The sequence below is a fragment of the Balaenoptera physalus genome (genome assembly GCF_965194825.1).
Source record: "Balaenoptera physalus genome assembly, chromosome: 8".
Taxonomy (NCBI): Eukaryota; Metazoa; Chordata; class Mammalia; order Artiodactyla; family Balaenopteridae; genus Balaenoptera; species Balaenoptera physalus.
Window position 1 is genome coordinate 123999434 of NC_138887.1, and position 18205 is coordinate 124017638.

Genomic DNA, 18205 nt, shown 5'->3' on the forward strand with positions numbered 1-18205 from the left:
CGAGAGCCAGTCACCCGCTGACACGGCCACAAGGCACTCCCGCAAGCCGAGGGCCCCATCGCCCGTGAGTCCCGACTGCACACCTGCTGGTGTTTGCCAAGCGTGCGAAAGGCAGGTGTCGGCTCCATCCACGCGTGAAAAGCGACACGTGGGGGGTGACAGCTTCCCCTCAACCTGATGACCACGGGGAGCTCCGTCCCACCGTCTTCGCTGGGGGTGGGGTTACTCTGTGCCTTCTTCACACCTTGGCAAAGGGCCCTCGACGTCAAGTCATCCCCCGAGTCCAACCAGACCTGTGGTCGGGTCTCCGGGGACTCGGCCGGACGCTCGCTCCCCCGAGGGCCCCCGTGACTCGGGCCACCCCCGCCTGCATTTCTCTGCCCGCTGACGTGTGATACCCAGTTGCTCTCAGAAATCCCTAGACCACTGGGCTCAGGTCTTGATAACGCGCATTAAAGCAGCAGCAGCCCTTCCAGCAGACAGGCGATGACCAAGTGGGGTTTGCAGAGGAAACGAGCCATTTTCTCAGACATCCATCACGGACCCCCGTCCCACCTGCTCGGTCTCATGGGACGGCTGTCAGGCACACACACCCACCAACACACACATTGCACAGCAAAGTCACACTGATTTGTGGGGGGAGGAGCACGACCACGGATTCGTAGACTCTCAAGGGACTCTGGGGAGTGACATAGTCTTGGCCACAAAAATCCTTTCTCTGGACAAAATCCTACCCAGGACCCCAAACAGTGACCGAGGCAAGAGAAGCTCAGTGGGTTAAACCAGCGTATGGACGGCGGTTTGCTGGGGCTCCACGGCCTCCTGCCCCCGTACAGCTGAGCTCTGGAACCCCAGGGCTCTTTGAAGTACCTGAAGCCAGGTCTGACATCCCACGGCATGAGTGGTGGGTGCAGGACACACTGCCCCAAACACGACACCTTGGCCGAAGGTGTCTCTAACCTTGTCCACCCCCGTCTCCCCGAAGCAGGCCCGAGACCCTCGTGGGAGCTGTGCCCGCCCTGTGCCCGGTTTGCTGCAGACCCACCTCGGGTCCCCACGCCCCCTGGCCCTCCCCACCAACCCCGCAGAAGGCGCCCGGTCTACCCACGTCCGCGGGCTTCACTCCCTTACGTGTCCCGTGAAACTCAGATTAAATAAAGGTGCTGCTTAGCTCCTGTTGTCTGTCTTCATCCGTTTACCTTTTGCAGCTGAGGACCCTCAACGGGTCCAGGAAACCCTCCTCCTCTCTCTTCCAGAACCCGCGTGGAGGCCTGTCCCCTCCCGCCTGACTTTGCCTGGGAGGCAGCCCGTCCGGGGCTGAGCGGGGTGTCTGCACCAGGAACGCGTTGCTCTGGGCTTCCCTGTCGAAGCCCCGAGCCTCCCGCGGCTGCACAGAGACTCCTACTGAAACGTGGGCAGGTTAATCGTTAATCATACTGCGTTTATCACACTATCAAGAACTTAGGAAGTCATGACTTATTTCAGATGCACCTTGGAAGCCATACTCATGGAAATGCTCGCCTGGGGACAAACATCTATTTTTCTTCCAAATATTTGAGTTTTTCTTGGTAATATCATAATTTCCCTTTGGAAGGAACATGACTTTTTTCATCTGGAAAAATGTGAATACTTTCCAGATATCAGAAATTAGATTTTGAAATACGTCAAAATACCACCAATCTATCAGGAACGTGTGTGTCTACTGTAGTGTGTTCATTTCCTTTAAATTTTGTTTTGAGATATTTCCATTTGGCTTAAAAGGTTTCAATTCCGCTATCTGTTATCACATGTTGAATCACAAGCACCAGGGAGACATTCGGTAAATGCTGTTAGATTTCGAGGAATCAAACTCTGCTTTACTTTCCAGAGTCAGGAATTAGCAGAGACATTCATATCAAATAAGTTTCAAAGAAAATCAGAAGCATCAAAATCAGGCTCAATACTGCACGAGGCAATAAAAATTAGAAAAAGAAATATTGTTAGCTTTTTAAAAATATCTCTGCTCCCGTTTTCACGATCCAAAACTCACTCCAAATATACAAACGCTCCTTCCCTCCATCCGAACTGGAGACTGGTCAGGCAAAGCTGCATGGAATGTGGGTTCTGGGCTTGAGAACCCATCAGAATGACCTCAGACAACTTCACAGGTGACAGCAAAACTGCCTTTTGAAATGGAAAACTGCCACGTGGAAGAGGACAGGAGACTGGAGAGCTGGTCTGCGTGGACCAAGGAAACCCCTGGGGCCCTAAGAAGACAAAGGCGGCTTAGGGAGAACTAGGGTGGGCAAGCCTCTCACTGCCACGTTTCAATCGGTGAATGAAGTATCAATAAATGGTCTGGGATGTGGCCATTTTCTGCCCCCAGGGAGGGTAAGGTCAGGCTCCTGGCCACTTGGGGACCAGACAGGAAGCAGATCAGGCTCGATGAAAATGCAGGAGTGGTGCAGCGGGGGTTCTGCTCTGCCCTGTGCCCCCCCCACCCGCCTCCCACCCCCAGTCTAGGCGGGACCTCCTGCCCCCATGTGAGACGGGCACCTGGAACAGGCAGAGGATGTCCCTCTGAGGTTAGGTTGTCATCTTCACAGACAAGCCGAGAGCAACTCAGGCTCCCAGTTCCTGGACAGCACGTCACCAGCTTCCACTTCTGAGCCCAGGAGCCGGGGGCAGAGCCAGGTGGTGGCAGGACATTAAGAGCCCTGCTTTGCCCAGGCTCGGGGAATGCGTCACGGGTCTCCAAGGACAGAAAGGCAGGGGCCGGCGGCTGTGCGTGCCTGGAACACAGCGAATGGGCCCGGCTGCAGGTAGACTCTGGGGTCATCATCATACAAACAGTGTAAAGGCCATGGCCTCGGGGAGACGCAGATCCCACAGAGAGAGGCGCTCAGAGCAGCCGGGCTTCGGAAGGAGGTCAGTCGGCAACGCTCAGGACAGTGCAGACGGGCCGACAGCTGAGGTCCTGGGGCCGCAGACGGTGGACCGTCCAGCGGGCAGTGGGGACCAGGCCTGGCCGGGTGTCAGGAGCAAACAGGTGCCGACGTGTCCGCACGAGGGATACAGACACACGTGGCGGTAGTTTTGTGATGAAGGAGACAGGGAACCAGTGGGAGGCGAGAGCGCTGACGTGGTGAGACCAGCGTCCCGGGAGCTCTCACTTTAGTGAATCGGAAAACACTGGAGCATATCTGTGTGCTGACCGGATGGGGCCAGGGAGACGGAGCAGTGGTGACGCAGGACAGAGGACAGGAAGGAGGCCGTGGGGGGCACCGTCCCCGGAGGGAGGGGATGTGGGCTCCCCGAGGGAGGCGCGGGGCTCGGCGCAGGGATGCAGGCGGCAGGTCACAGATGGGGCGGCCGTGTGTGAGTGCGCTGGGCGCTGCCTGCTGGGCGCGAGGAGGGGGTGGGCGGCGAGCATCCCCCTCTGGGATCTGTGCCTGTGACCTCACATGAGTCTGCCAAGTCCTAACACACCACCTCCACCCTCCCCGCTGCCCAGGAACCGCAACCATGGGGCGGCCAGAGGACCGGGCGGCTCCAGGCACCTCCCAGCCCCCGGCTCTGCATCTCCCACCCCTGGCCCTGCCTGCCCCCTGCTCCGGGGTGGCCCAGCCCGCTTCCACGGAACACGCACAGGGAGGGGTTAGGCCCAGCGCCTGAGCTTCCTCTGACCCCGGAGCACCAAAGGCCCTAACCCGAGTCAGTCTGGATTTGCCCCCAGCCGCTGGGCACCGGGGCTGCTCCTGCAGGAGGGACACCTGCTGAGGCCGAGGGACGAGGGGCAGGGCAGGGGCCGCGGGTCAGAGCCTTCCGTCGCGGGCCTGGATCCTCCGAGCCCTCTGGCCCTTCCCGCCAGGAGTCACTGCACCCCATGGGGGTACAGATGGTCTTAGGGACCCACAGACTCCCGGCGTCCCCCTCCCCCTCCCCGGCCGCCAAAGTTACTGCGAGTTTCCGGAGAAAAGACCAGGATTTCCTCTGCTGTGAAAGCCTCATCGACCCAGCCCCGCGCTCTGATGAGTCTGCGGTCACCCAGATTCCTGTCCGCGCCGTGCCCGCCGCGTGCCGGGAACACGGTGACTTCAAGGCCTGCGCCCCCTGTGAGGCGCCCCCAGCAAGGCGCCCGCCCGCTGCCTGCAGAGCTGGGGGCTCCGTCTGCGGAGGACCAGCCACTAAGCAAGTTCTTATCTCAAGAGCCGGGACTCGTGACGGCCGAGCGGAGCCTCCCCCAAAGACGGCGGCTGGCCTTCGAGTGGCTCCGTGGGGACATCTCCGCCCTGGCGAGGAGCATCGCAAATAAGCGCCCTTAATAGTTAATTGCTGTCACGGCGGGTGCCGTGAAATCTGGGATTTCAGACGCGCGAGCGCAGACAACCACCCCCGAGAGGAGTAGCGTCCGCCGTCGTGCGTACAATTCATTAACTGCCCGCGATCGGGGCTCAGGCGTCCGCCAGGGCCTGGGGCTGAGTGCCATCGGCTCTAATTGCTGATGGAGAGTTTGGTCAAGTACCTGCTGCTGAGGCCAGCGCGGCGACGTTGGGACACGACGCCTCTGAGTGTCATTAAATTTATCAGCAGTCATCCTCCTCTCACACCCCACCCCATACTCGTCTTTAACAAGGAAGACAAAAGTGTGCCCACCAGACCCAGAGGAAAGAGCAACTTCTCTTGCTACATAGACTCAGCAACTGAGAATCGTCTGAAGGAGGAAGTACACATTTCCAAAGGATCCAATGTTTTCTTAGCCAGGACCGCTTTTTCTTGGGGAGACACCAAATCACGATTTCAAAGGCAACCAAACAGCGTCAGACGAGCCTGGCACGGCGCACCAGCACTTCCGCCGACGGGACGGGAGGACTCACCCGGCCCAGACGCCGGGGCCCCCCTACCACAGCCCACCGCCTGGCGCCGACCGACCTCTGCCCCCGGCCCGAGCGCGCCAGGCCGCCCGGACCACACGGCCCGCAGCTACTCACCGAGCCGACTCCGGTCTGAAGAACTCTCAGTCCAGACATTCTTTCCAGTTGGTCCTTGTTGTCAGCTGTTAGGGGAAATTAAGAAGTAAGCGGTCAGCTTTGAGAGGCAAGCGTTCTCCAGATACCCTGAGCGTCTCCCTCTGCAGACACTTCCATAGTCACGGCCAGAGCGCCATTTGAACGGGTGCTGTGGACAAGCCTGGGGCGGAAACCGGGGCAGGGGGCTCCCCACCGAGGGGCCGGCAGAGGTAGGGCCAGGACGTGAGTCCCTCCAGCTTTGCCCACAGAACGTCCACAGGAAATTCACAGCATCCTTGTGAAGACTGCTTGAGAAACGGTGGGCAGACCTGCTTTGCAAACTGTAGAGCCTTACTTTCGAACGATATGATGGCTACAAGTATATAATCACTGGGAACTGGGTTCCATTCACAAGCATTCCGCGTTCACAAGACAGACTCGCTAGCAGGCAAGACTGAACTGCGCCTCCGTTCCGTGAGTCCTGGGAGCTGCTGTACCCCTCTTACGCCTGCCCCAGGAGAGCATCCTATAATAATTTGCCTCCACCACGATCAACCCTCATCCTAGTTCGCTCCTGACTTAGCGTGAGGAAGACTCTCTGAGATTGAATTACCCTCCGTGTCAGACCAAGCGGATTGATTCCTGGAAACAATTAGCAGCCGGAGAGGAAGCCCAGTTAATCCCGATGCCAGCGCGGCAAAGCCGCGGTCCCCACCTCTTGGAGAGGAAGTGTGTCACAAAGCAATTGACCTTGGCTTACGATTCTGTAGAAGTATTCTTTCGGATAAAGCCCCTGTCATTTTGGAAATGAAAACCAGAAAAAATAGATTTTATTGCAAACCCTAAGAAGGAAGAGTGCATTGCAACTGTGATTAATGCAGAACGAGATAGCAAGAAAATAAGCAATTACTTTCACCTCTTATTGTAAAACATCTACGTTAGTCTTGGGTAATGAAATTATATCTTTCAGAGGGATACAAACCGGATCCTGCTATGGCCTGCCTCCCCCGCCTCTGGGGCTCTCCATCGTCCGGTAGAAAGTTTTCCTTTGAACAAACCAACGTTATTTCTTACATTTAGGTAATTATGCATGCACCGGGTCAGGGGGCAGACGCAAACCTGGGGTTAGAGCACCAGCACTTTAAGAGCCTCTAAGCTGGGGGGTGCAGAGGGGCAGGGAGGGGGCAGTGGCCCAAAGGTAAACCTTGAATGGAGGAGAATATTCTTAAGAGATAGAGTATAAAGCAATTGATTTTCACGTTCCCCTGTGAACAAAGGAGGCATTTTGCTGAATGACAGGCTCCTTGGGGATAATAGTGAGTCTTCAATAGGCTGAGGGACACAAAGCACAAAGTAAAGATGGAAATTAAAAGTACTCCACTATTGCTGCCGAGAAGTGACAGGCATTCCAGGCTCAGGAATGAACAAACCAGCCGGGCAGTAAAATGCAGATGGCCCAGTCCAGGGGTCAGCAAACCTGCTGGGAAGGCCAGGTGGAGACACCTGAGGCTCGGCCGCCATGGGTCCCCAGCGGGCGGGCAGTGTGACGGCTGCGGGGACGGGCCTGAGGGATGAGGGACAGGTCCTGGCTGTGTCCTGCACAAGCCCGCAGAGCCCCGAGGCGACTGTGGGCCTTGCTCACTGCCCGAAGACCCGTCCCCACGCCCCCCGACGCTGTGCAGAAGGTTCTGTGCCTGGGCCCTGCCCCCGTGGCACACGTGGTGCGGAGTCAGTCTCAGCACAGCTGCCCTGTGTCCCCCAAGCACCACTGCCACCGGCCAGTCCAGGGTCCGGGCTGGCTCCTCGCCCCAGGCCCTGGCAGCGGCTTCCCTGCCAGACACGCCCCCGACCTCTGCCCTCTGTGAACACAGCTCTGGGCCCCCGAGTGGGGTGCGGAGGGGGAGGGGAGCCGCAGCGCCCGGTAGTGGTGAAATGTACAGGCGACTGGCTGGGTCAGTCCTTTTGGGTCGAGGCCTTTTGTTTTTAATGTAGTTAACTGCAAGTGTGTAAAACTTAATTTTTCATGATGGCTGTGTTTAATAATCGGCTCAAAAAATTCCCGAAAAAGTAAAAACGAGCTCCAGTAACCGGTCCAGCTGGCTCCAGCCCCATACGTACAGTACTTTGTTTCTACCCAAAGTCTAGGTCTTAACATGTCACGTTTCCTCGATTCTAAAATGCATGTTTCCCAGCATCTGAACACGTCTGCAGTCGGCCTGTTCCAGCCACCGTCGTGGGAATGGGGCCCACTATCGACCGACCTCAGCTCATGGCCTCAGAGGCTGCAGAAGAAAGACATGCGTCCTCGTTTCTACCAGAAAATTTCCCACAGGCACCTCCGACAAAGCAGAAACTTCTAGAAGGGGCATCAGCTGCTTGGAAGGTCACCCCAGAGCCTACCTGAGCAACGGTCCTGATGGCGGCATCATCCTCGGAAAACCATGGGCGTCGCCTTGGAAAGTGATGTCATTTCACCCTTATGGTGACCCGTCCCCAAGTGCGGCCACTGCGGACCCTCCGGGCTGACCGCCTCTCAGGGTCCACGTCCTGCCTGAGGGTCCAGCCAGGGAGCCCAGGGACCCAGACTCGTGCTGACAAGGGGTTGCGTCCGTTAAAGGTTTGTCACTGAGGACTGACACGACACTCCAGGGAATTGTCCCTGAGAAACGAAAACCCTGGGATGGATGGGACGGACGTGCTGAAGGTGCGTCCTTGCGGGCAGTCGGAGCGTCCGGGATCCACTGGAAAGCGGCCCGGACGTGACCTCATCCCTCCAGCATCAGCACGAGGGACCACTGTCTTCCCGGTCGTTCCATTAACCGTTACGGAAGTCCCAGGAGTGTCACCTGTTCCGCAGGTGTGATGGATCAGGCGGGGCACGTGGCCCATCACTGCCACCTGAGTCAGGACGCCACGTCTGTCCCCGTTCTCTTTCGATTTGCAATGTCTGCTCCATCCTTCGATCCTATTATGTTCCTCACGTGACGCAGGGTGTTAACCACCCCTCCCCAAAGCGGACCTCCTCCAAATAACCACACGCGTGGGCGCTCACACACGGGCACACACACACGGGTGCACACACACACAACCAGGGCAGACCCAGGAGGGGTACCCTGTGGGGAGGACCAGTCACCATTGTTCAGCTTTACGTGAACCCACAGGTTCTGTTCTGTAGCAGCTGTTGTTCAGCAAGTGGTGAATCTGCCCCCAAAACCCCACTTTGTCCACGTTTCCTTGTATTTTCCAAGGACAGCATGAGCCTTCTGCATCTCGCTGAGGCTGTCCCCACCAGGGGCTCTTTCACGGAGGACACGAGGACCCTCTGCCGTGATGCTCATGGGGGCCTCCTGAGGCCGCGGCACCTCCTAACAACTCGAGCCGGAATCGTGACTCGTGCCACCTTTGTGTCCAACTCTGAGTCCACCTCCAGCCCACCTCCATCCTCGTCCAGAGAGCGACAGGGCCCCGAGGAGCTGCCTGGAACTGGGGTCCTCCGAGAACCCACCCAGGGCCCCCATCTTCCTGCTCTCAGCCGAGAAACCCCCGCAGAGATGGCTGATGCGGTTTCCAACCACACCTGCAAGTCCCCTTGGCGGCTGGAACATGCGCGTCCATGGGACTTCAACCCACTTCTCGTGGTTTCATGCTCTCTTGCGAACTTCTCAGTCTTGGGCATCAAGTCCTTTTCAACAAAGCCTGTCTCGCTCTTTAATTTTTTCGTTCTTTGAAATTTCTCATTGGTGGGGATGGTAGCCAAACAGAGACGTTGTAATGGTGCCTTTTTTCCAGCATGTGTGAAAGGTACACAATTTATCTTAAGCACAGCCCTTTTGGGTTTTTTTTGTCTGTTTATCTATATTTATTTATTTTAGCTCAAACTGACCTAAAAGAGCAACAAGCCCAGTAGTCTTGAGCACATTTTGTAACTCTCGGGCCATTCCGGAATCTTCCCCAGCAGCATTCGTACACGTTCATCATTGTGTATATTTCCTCTGAGACTTCCCTGCACAGCTGCATGGACTTCCTCTCACCCATCCCTTCTGCTCAGTGGGACTGGATCTCAGACGTTCGTTTGTGGTATCCCTCACCCAGATGTACGCCGTGACCTCCGTCAGGCAGTCAGACTTGGTTCGCGGGCACCAGCCCCCGTGCTCCCCTCCTGGCCGGCAACCACTCCTTCTCTCTGGAAACACGTTTAACTGCAGCATCTCCCTCTCCTCCGAGGCGGGGAACTCACTGCCACTTTTTCAGGCTTTGCTGAGGCCTTTGAGGGGAAAAGAAAAGCTTTGCTGGGGCTACATGTTCTGTCGGATGTCGGCTCCAAGCTATTTTCATGACCAAATGCAGACTCCGAGCTGGTGGGCGTGAGCCACCAGCAGGCCAGGACTAAAAGACCCCTGGAGGAGCTGCTTGAATAAAGGCGAGAACAATGCACAAAGCCCATTCTTATCTTCACGGGAGACAAAAAGGGTTTCCAAACACAAAAAGAAGTCCTTTAAAATTAAATTCACTAGATGAAGGATATGCAAATTACCTGGAGAAGCAGAGCCCTACAATGTTCTCAAAATTCTGCAATAGCCTATTTAATTAGTATTTTAATTTATCAGAATAATTCTTTGCACTTGACAATTTATGCAGCATTCCATATAATTTAAACACGTAGCTACGGTGGAATAATTTTGCCTCTTTCTTTATCCTCGTGATTTTAACCTGAAAGGGTGTGCAGAAGTCTCTTCTGTGATCTAAATTGCTACAGGGACAACTTAATGGCCGTGGCCCATTAGAAAGCACGAGGGCGGGGAGCAGGGTGCAGGAGGTGGGCGGACACCAGGGGGCTGGGGTCCTTAGGGAGAGGGTGGAGCCGGCTTCTGGCAGAGCCAAGAGCACTGCTCCTGGGGGTACCGATCTGCATCCCCTGCGTTATTTCCACCCTAAGAGACATGCATCCGTTCTGCACCTGGTCCCACCCAGAGGCGTCTGCGGAAGTGGACAGTCTAGACCGTTCGGGGGCCCCTGACCGGACCCGCTGTCCCCCACGCCCTGGGATCAGCCTTACTGAAATCGCACGGCCTCCGGTCACCAGCCCGGGAAGTGACTCGACCCTCCCGTAGAGACTCCCACTGCTCGGAACCTGTCGGGCTGAACTCAGTCCTGGGAAGGGGAGCAGGCTTGAGAGAAGGTTGACCCCAACGCTCCAGGTGCCTGGCCCCCTCGTCGGCGCTCTGGGCAATCTCACCCGCACCTCCCCTTTTTGCTCTCGGGGCCAAGGGGGTGTTTCAGAGCAGGGGGCCACATGAGCAGCGGTCCTCCCAGGACCAGAGGTGAGCTGCCTGACACCTGCCCGACACCTGCCCGAGGACAGGTGGAAGGTACCGGGCCGAGCCCCCGCTTAGGGCTTGGCTGCACTGAGGCACATACCCTAGGGGCCCTGGCAGCTTGTCCCCTGCAGACCCGCAGGGTGAGGGGACGGGGCCACAGCAGGACCCGAGCGGAGGTGCTGACCCCGTCATCGACAGGGCCACCCTGGCTGAGCTGCACACCCTCGTGTCCTCTGGGCAACACGCTGCTGCCACCTAACGCCGCGAGGGTTTTGAGCTGAGGAGGGGCCAGGGAGGGTCTGAACGGCAGGGCAGGAAGGAGTGCAGGGTGGGGGACGGGGGGAGAGGAGACACAAATTAATTAACTTGTCAAACCTGCCTCTCAGCCAGAAAGCAAAGGGTTCGTGCCTGAAGAGGCCCCATTTCCCAGCAGGGCTGCATGCCCAACTCTCAAGTTTCCCTACATCTCGGTTTGCTGTTCTGCAAGTTTTCACAGACCGTTGCAGTACCTGCAGCGGCGAAAAAGCATTTTGCAGCTGGAATGACACCTGTTAGTTACCAGTTTTCCTGTATGTCAGTCTGGATGGAACGCCACAAATTATGCTCCTGGTTCATCACGTTGGCAACTAGATGCATATTGAAGCTAAACTGCACGCACTTTATTTTTATAAAAAAAACTACAATTTGATTACATTTTCAAAAAATAGAATAAAAAATTCAGCTTTATTTAAATACTTTAGATTTAAAGCTTTGCTGTTTATTAATTATATTTTGTTTTATAATGATAATAGTTCATTTTGAATTTTTTAAAAAAATGCCTTTTTGAAGGCATATAAATTTAATTTGCAATTTCATATGTATTTTATATTTCTGATGAAAATACTTCCACATTTCATACATTGTGTACAATTACAGCTGGATCATTTGTGTCTAAATGCATAGATTTTATGAAAATGTTCTTTAAACAATATTATCAGTGATTTTGTGAAACAAAGGGAAGAAAATACATTTATAAATAAATGCGCTATAATTTAGGGATTGTGTATGCTTTAACTCATTACCCACCCAAACTCTGCTAACTCATTAAGACAACACCCAAACATGGAAGATAATAATTCAATCCAGCTGTCTTTTATATTTGGCTGATTTTCAGAAAGAAAACCCATAGTTTTATGCACATTTAAACATTTCTTCACTATGAATATATATTTTCCAAGTATAAAGGTAGAATGTCAACAGCTCGTTAGCCTGATGCAGACTTTTCACTATTAGAAACCCAGTGCGGGGCCTCGGTTCGTGCTCGGCCTGGGTCCCCGGCACTGGGGCAGCTGATTCCCAGCAGGCAGCCCAGTGGCCCCGTGACAATGCGAGCTGGTCACATCATCCTCTCCTGGGGGCGCTCCTCACTCACGGTCAAGTCTCAGGTTCCTGCCACAGGTGCAAGGTCTTCACGATTAGGTGGCGCTGCCCTGCTGGCACCCCCGACCACCCCCACGCTGCTCCTTCCGGCCTGAGCATTCCCAGGGGCAGGGAGGGGCGCTCCTGCCTCAGGGCCTTTGCACTTGCCGTTTGCTCCCTGGGTGTCTGGGTCCACATGACTCGCCTCCTCCACGTCTTGGTTTAAAGTCACCTTATTTCCACCCAGTATCAAATCGCCCCTCACCCGTGTGGTCCTCCCCTCCCCGCCCAGCTTTACTTTTCCCCAGAGCCATTATCCCCAGCCAATAGCATGTGCGCTTACTTATCTGCTTTCCTGCCTAGAACGTAGCTCAACAGACAGGACATTCCCGTGAGGCAGGGTGGGCGCAGGCTTAGGACAGCGTCAGCACACAGGAGGCGCTCGGGGTCTGTTTACCGAGGGAACCGGGACGTGATGCGTAGAACGAACAAGCGAACTCAGGCCCTACTGGTGTTTTCTGCCCCGTTACTCTTACCATGACCGTGAATCACCAGGTTATCACACATACGTGTGTGTGTTGCGGGGAGCTTTTCTACACCCACAGTTCCAGGTTTTGAATAAAGCGTCGACCCAGAAAAGTCCGAGGGTGCCTATGGACGGAGCACCTTCACGACGGAGGGTCTCCCCCCGCCCCGCCCTGAGCCCTGAGCTCTGGCTCAAGCTTGCACGCGGTGCAGACGACCTCAGGCTCCTCGGCTCAGGCTTCCCGCTTCCCACGCGGCACCCACTGCCCGAGTGTGACGCAGACCACGCGGGACTGGCCGTCCAGCCCCGGCGGAGCGGCCGCAGGAGGGCGCTTGGTGGCTCTTGTGATCGCAGCCCCGCCCGTGACAGCGCAGCCCCGGGAGGTGTCCTCTGTCCATCACTTTACGCTGAGTCACCTACAGTAGCGTGCTGCCACGACATTTGGGGATTTGATTTTGCTAAGTATCAGAAAGAATTAAAATAATCCCGGAGCATAACTGCTTCCCTGACGCTAATATACCAGAACCAGAGACAGCGCTTAAGACTTCGTTCCCAGGGAGGGAAGGAGGAGGGTAGGGGGGAAGTTCCAGCAGCTTCCTCTGCACCTTCTGTCTGGTCTCCAAAGGGGGCAGAGCTGGCCGTCCCCAAAGAGCCTGCATCACTGTGTCCCTGTGCCCGCGGTGAGGCCTGGCACCGGAGACGGGCCTCCAGGCACCTCCCCATCAGGGGCCGCAGCGCCCTCTGGCTTCCTAAAAGGGTTTCTGTTTTGAGGAGACGCCACCTGACACATTTACATGATGCAACAGGGCTCGTTTCCACATCACCCAAGGCTCCCCGTGCTGAGGGAGAAAAGAGCAACATTGTTGATAAAGAGATAAAATAAATGCGTATTGGTGTATGTCCGCATGAAGTACACCCCATGTTTAAATGTGTGTCACAGGTTCCTGGAACGCATCTCCCTTGCCGACTCATGGGGACGTTCTCTTGACTGTTAGAAATATTGTTTTGTTAATTTGTAATTCAAAAATATCAATATTTTATATCGGTATTTAATTAAAGATTAGACATTTTATAAAATATATATTGGTTATAAAGAATAATAAGACAGCAAACGCCCCGTCACCCACCCTCTGCCAAAGAAATGCAGCGTTTCAATTGCACCTGATACTCGGAGCATTCATCATGGCCCTACTTAGTCCTCCCATCAGACGCAGTAAGTCCTAGGAATTCTGGGGTGACGGTTTCCTTTTCCGCAGACTTTCTCTCACACATGGGTACAGTGTTTGCTTTTGCTGGGTCTGAATTTAATGAGATGAAACATGTCAAACAGGTCCTCCTCCAAATTGCATCTCGTGCTGACCCTGGCGTTTCTGAGGCCTGACTGGGTCTTGCGTTGGCTGTGGTTTGTGTGTTTTCACCGCTCCCTGGCTGCATTAATACATTCTGCACATCCTAACTGACTTTTCCAGTCAGTTGTCCAATCAAGGGGACCACAGGCCTGCTTCTTCTTCAGCTGCTGCTCAAATGGTGTGGCCATGAGCATCCCTGCCCACCTCCAGCAGGTGGAGAGAATGCTCTCTAGTAGAATCGCTAGGACATAGAGTCCCAAGGTGATTTCACCAATTTACACGCCTGCCATCAGCTCACAAGCGTTCCTCCTGCTCCAAATCCTCACCAATTTGTAGATACACATTTTTGCCCATTTGGTAGCTGTTACATTGTATCTCCTGGTGCCTTCACTGTGTGTGTCTTCCATTCCTGATCAGGTTGAGCACCTTGTGTGTTTGTTCGCCATTCATGCATCTCTTATATGAAATTTTTGTGGTGTTTTTTGCCCATTTTTCTGTTGGGCTGTTTGTCTTTTTCTTACTGCTTTGTTGGGGGTCTTGAGACATTCTGCACACGAATACTTGGTCAGTTAACATGTGTTACTACCATATCTCAGTTTGTGATTTGGCGTATTTCACATTTCCTAATTTTAATACAGTCTAATTTATCATTTTCTTTAAGGTTTGCACTTCGGGTATCTTGTTTAAAGACTTCTCCTCTACCCCAAGATGATAAAGATATCATTGTATATTTTCTTCTAAAAGATTTAAGATTTGCCCTTCACAGGTGAGTCCTACCTCTGGGAGCTGATTTTGTGGATGAGGAGTGGTTATTTTCTAAGCAGACACCTAGTTTTTGCCACACAATTTACAGAGAAGGCCCTTCTTCCCTCCAGTCTGCAATGCCGACTCCATCTGCAATCAATTCCACAGGAGGGCCCACTTCCGGGCCTCCTGGGCTCGGGGTCCCCCAGTCTCTGTGCGCCCAGACCCACCCCGTCTCACACGCCCCAGTACCTGGTACCTGCTGCATCACAGCACGGCAGCCTCTCACTCTGCTTTCCTGCAGGGGTGCCCTGCCAGTTCCGGCTCTTTGCACTTTCTAATACACTTCAGAATCAGCCTGTTAAGTTTCCAGATAAATATAAAAAATAAAACACAATAAAAAAATAAATCTTCTGAGATTTTTGTTAAAATTGTATTGAATCCGGAGGTTTGGGAGAATTAACATCATTATTCTCAACCTGTGAGCAGGTAAATCTTCCCAGGTGTTACGGCCTTCTTTCACATCTTTCAATAAAGTTTTATAATTTTCTCTGTAAAGGTCTTGCATATAAAAATATTTATTCCTGGTATCTTTTTTTCATTCTATGCTAAACAATTATCATTTTAAAAACTATATTTTCTAACTTTTTAAAGTATAGAAATCCAATTGTTTTTTGCATACGATTTCATATATAGCAACCCTCAACTATCTGACTAATTTATCTAGATTTTCCTTTGTGTTTCTGAGTAAATAACGAGATTGCCTGTAAAAAGTAATGGGTTTGTTTCCTCCTTTCTAACCCCACCTTCTCTTTCTTTTTCCTGCTTTACCGCAAGTTGACGGGACCCTCCCGTAGAACACTTCATAAACGTAGTGGATGCACACATCTTTGTCTGATTTCCGGTGCTAAAGGGGATATTTTCAGTGTTTCACTATCAAGTATGATATTTCTGTAGGATTTTAAAATCAAGTTAACAAACTCATCCTACTTTACTAAGCATTTTTTTATGAATGAATGCTAACTTTTAGCAAATGTTTTTATCGACATCTACTCAGATAACCACATGATTTTTCTTCTTTAATCTATGCATGTGGTAGATTACATTCATTATCTTTCTAATATTGGACCTTACATTGTTCATGATGTATTTTTAAAATAAATTGCTAGATTTAATTCCTTGTATTTGGTTTAGTTTGTGTATCTGTGTTTTTGAAGGAAATTCATCTCTAATTTCTCTTCCTTGCACTGTCATTGTCGAGTTTGGTATCAGGGTTATCCTAACTCATGAGTTGAGGAGCCTGGGGTGTTTTGTATAAGACTGGGTTTATTTGAATGTGTAGAAGGAACATGGACTTATAAAATATGTGGGCCTGGCGTTTTCTTCACGGGAAGACATTTACCTATAAATTCAATTTCTTCTTTGGTTATAGGACTATTAAAGTTTTCTATTTCTTCATTTTGGTCATGTTATCTAAGTTTTCAAATAAACTATCACAACATTGTTCACCCTCTTGCTATCCTTTTATACACTAAAGCATCTTTATTTGCATTCCACTTGTAATTCCCAATATAGTTTTTGCTTTCTCTCTCTTTTATCTTGACCATTTATGATACAGATTTTTCAATTTTATCAGTTTTTTCCAAGAAGAAGTATTTTGCTTTGCTTATCCTCTCTGTTTTATATTTGTTCTCTATTTCAGTCAGTTCTCCTTTTATCTTTTTTATTTCCTTCCTTCCACTTTACTTGGGTTTATTCCATTGTTCTTTTTCTAACTCTTAAATTAAAAACTTAATTAAGTCTTGTTTCTTTTCTAATAAGCAATAAATTGAATAGTTGAAGCAATAAATTTCTCTCAAGTTTCTGCTTTTAAAGCAAACTCCCAAGTATTAAAATATACTTCAGGGTATTAAAATATACTTCAGTATTTCTATCATCCATTATTATTGATTATATTTTTTAAATTTCCATTTTGATATATATTCTCCCTCTCTCTCTCTCTCTATATATATATATATGTATCTTTTTGTGTTCTTTTACCTATGTCTCAAAAAGAACATATATCTATTTTTTTTCCAGTCTGTAAATCTCTGTTTTTTACTGGAACTTTTGTTCACTTACATTTATTGTGATTTCTGACATATTTGAATTTATTTCTAGCATCCTCTGTTGTCTTTATGTTTGAAAGTTATATTCTCTATTTCTATTTTTCAGTGGTTTCCCAGAGACTATATTACCCACAGGTAGCAAACGTTCATGTTAGTAAAGATCTATGCTCTCTTCCTAAACGTTACCAAGACCCTAAGTGATCTCAGTTTAAATACTATTGCTTTCACGATCACTATTTCAATCCTCCCTTGTTTTGGCCTCACAAAACATTATTATTTCAAACAGTATACTTTGTTTAGTTGCATTCCCACATTTACTGTTTCCTTCGCTCATTAGTCCTTCTGCACTCAAGGTCTTCCTTATGGGGTTATTTTCTTTTGCTTATAGTAATTCTTTTAGAATTAACTTAAATGAGAACCTCTCGGTGACAAACTCTTTTTTTTTTTTAATAAAGTATCATTGTTCAACCTTATTTTCTGTTAAGGCCTCATTTTTGAAAGATGCTATCTCTTGGTACAATTCCAGGTGGACAACAATTTCCCTTCAGTAATAGGAAGACACTACTCTCCTGTCATGTTTCGTTTTGGCTGCTGAGAATTCAGCCATGAATCTAATTCTCATTCCTTCCTGCATCACTTGTCTTTCTCCTTGGCTGCTGTTCAGATCCTCTCTTTGTCTTGGTTGTCCTGCAGTGTCACTGTTATGAACCTACGTGTGGAATTGTTTTCACTCTAATAGACTTCTTGAATCTGAGAACTGGTGTCTTCCATCAGTGACAGGCTTTTTCAGCCATTATATCTTCAAACATTGCAGCTTGACCACTTTCTGCTTTCTTCTGGAACTCCTAGTAAGTGTATAAAAGATCTTCTTCCTTTGTGTTCTAGGAATACTTACCTTTTTTCTTTTCATATTATTTTCCATTTCTTTCTCTCTCTCTAGGCTGCATCCTGGATAATTTATTCAGTTCTACCTTTTAGTTCACTAATTTCTTCTTCAACTAGATTTAATGTCATTAAACTCACCTCCTGAGTTTAAAATGTCTATAATTGTATCTTTCATTTAAAAAATTCTATTCTTTTAAAAAGTATTTTTGGTCATTTTTAAGACAAAAATGGTCATTTTTAATATGACATTTTTAGGTCATATTTTTCCTCTCTCTTGTATTCCACTAAACAGACCGTGATTCTTGAATTCACGTTCCGTGTCTACTAGTCAGTGTCTGAGGTTTCATTCTGTCCATGCTTTCAGGTGACCTTTCTCATGGTGCCTTGTTCTCCAGCATGTTCTGAAATTCCTATTTCTCGGGATTTTAACTGTGGGAATCCTCTGAGGACAGAGAAAACGGAGGATTCCTTCAGAGGATTTGCATTCCCTTCTTCCAGGCTTCCGGAATCCCTGCCGACTTGGGACCAGTTTAAACTGCATTGCATGCTTGGGGTTTGGGGCCACCAGGGGCTGTGCAGGTGGACGGCACACTCCTGTGGGGCTGCAAGTGCCCAGTGCCAGCCCCACACCCGGTGACAGCTCGGGAAACGGGCGGTTCCCATGCTCAGGGTCAAACGGGGCAGTCAGGGGTTGCTGTCACCCCCCGTGGTTTGGAGGCTGTCCTGGCTGCTTGTGGCGTGTCCTCACCGGCCTCGCTGTGTTATTCCCACCCTGGGTCTTCCTCCTGTCCTCCACAGTCTATGGGGTCATGAATGCTGAAGTTCAAGTTCACCTGGTTTGGAAACTACCCTCAAGATAAAGGTCCACATTACTCTCCCTTACGTCCCA

General features: G+C 51.0%; 1 protein-coding gene across 2 annotated transcripts in view; it reads right to left on the reverse strand.

Moving 5' to 3' along the window:
* PTPRN2 (protein tyrosine phosphatase receptor type N2) overlaps positions 1–18205 on the reverse strand; it is a 707285-nt gene that overhangs the window by 249969 nt on the left and 439111 nt on the right. For both annotated transcript variants that reach the window (XM_082472631.1, XM_082472630.1), the window contains one exon: positions 4971–5035. In XM_082472631.1, coding sequence (XP_082328757.1) covers positions 4971–5035 — 65 coding nt within the window. The remainder of the gene's footprint in view (positions 1–4970; positions 5036–18205) is intronic.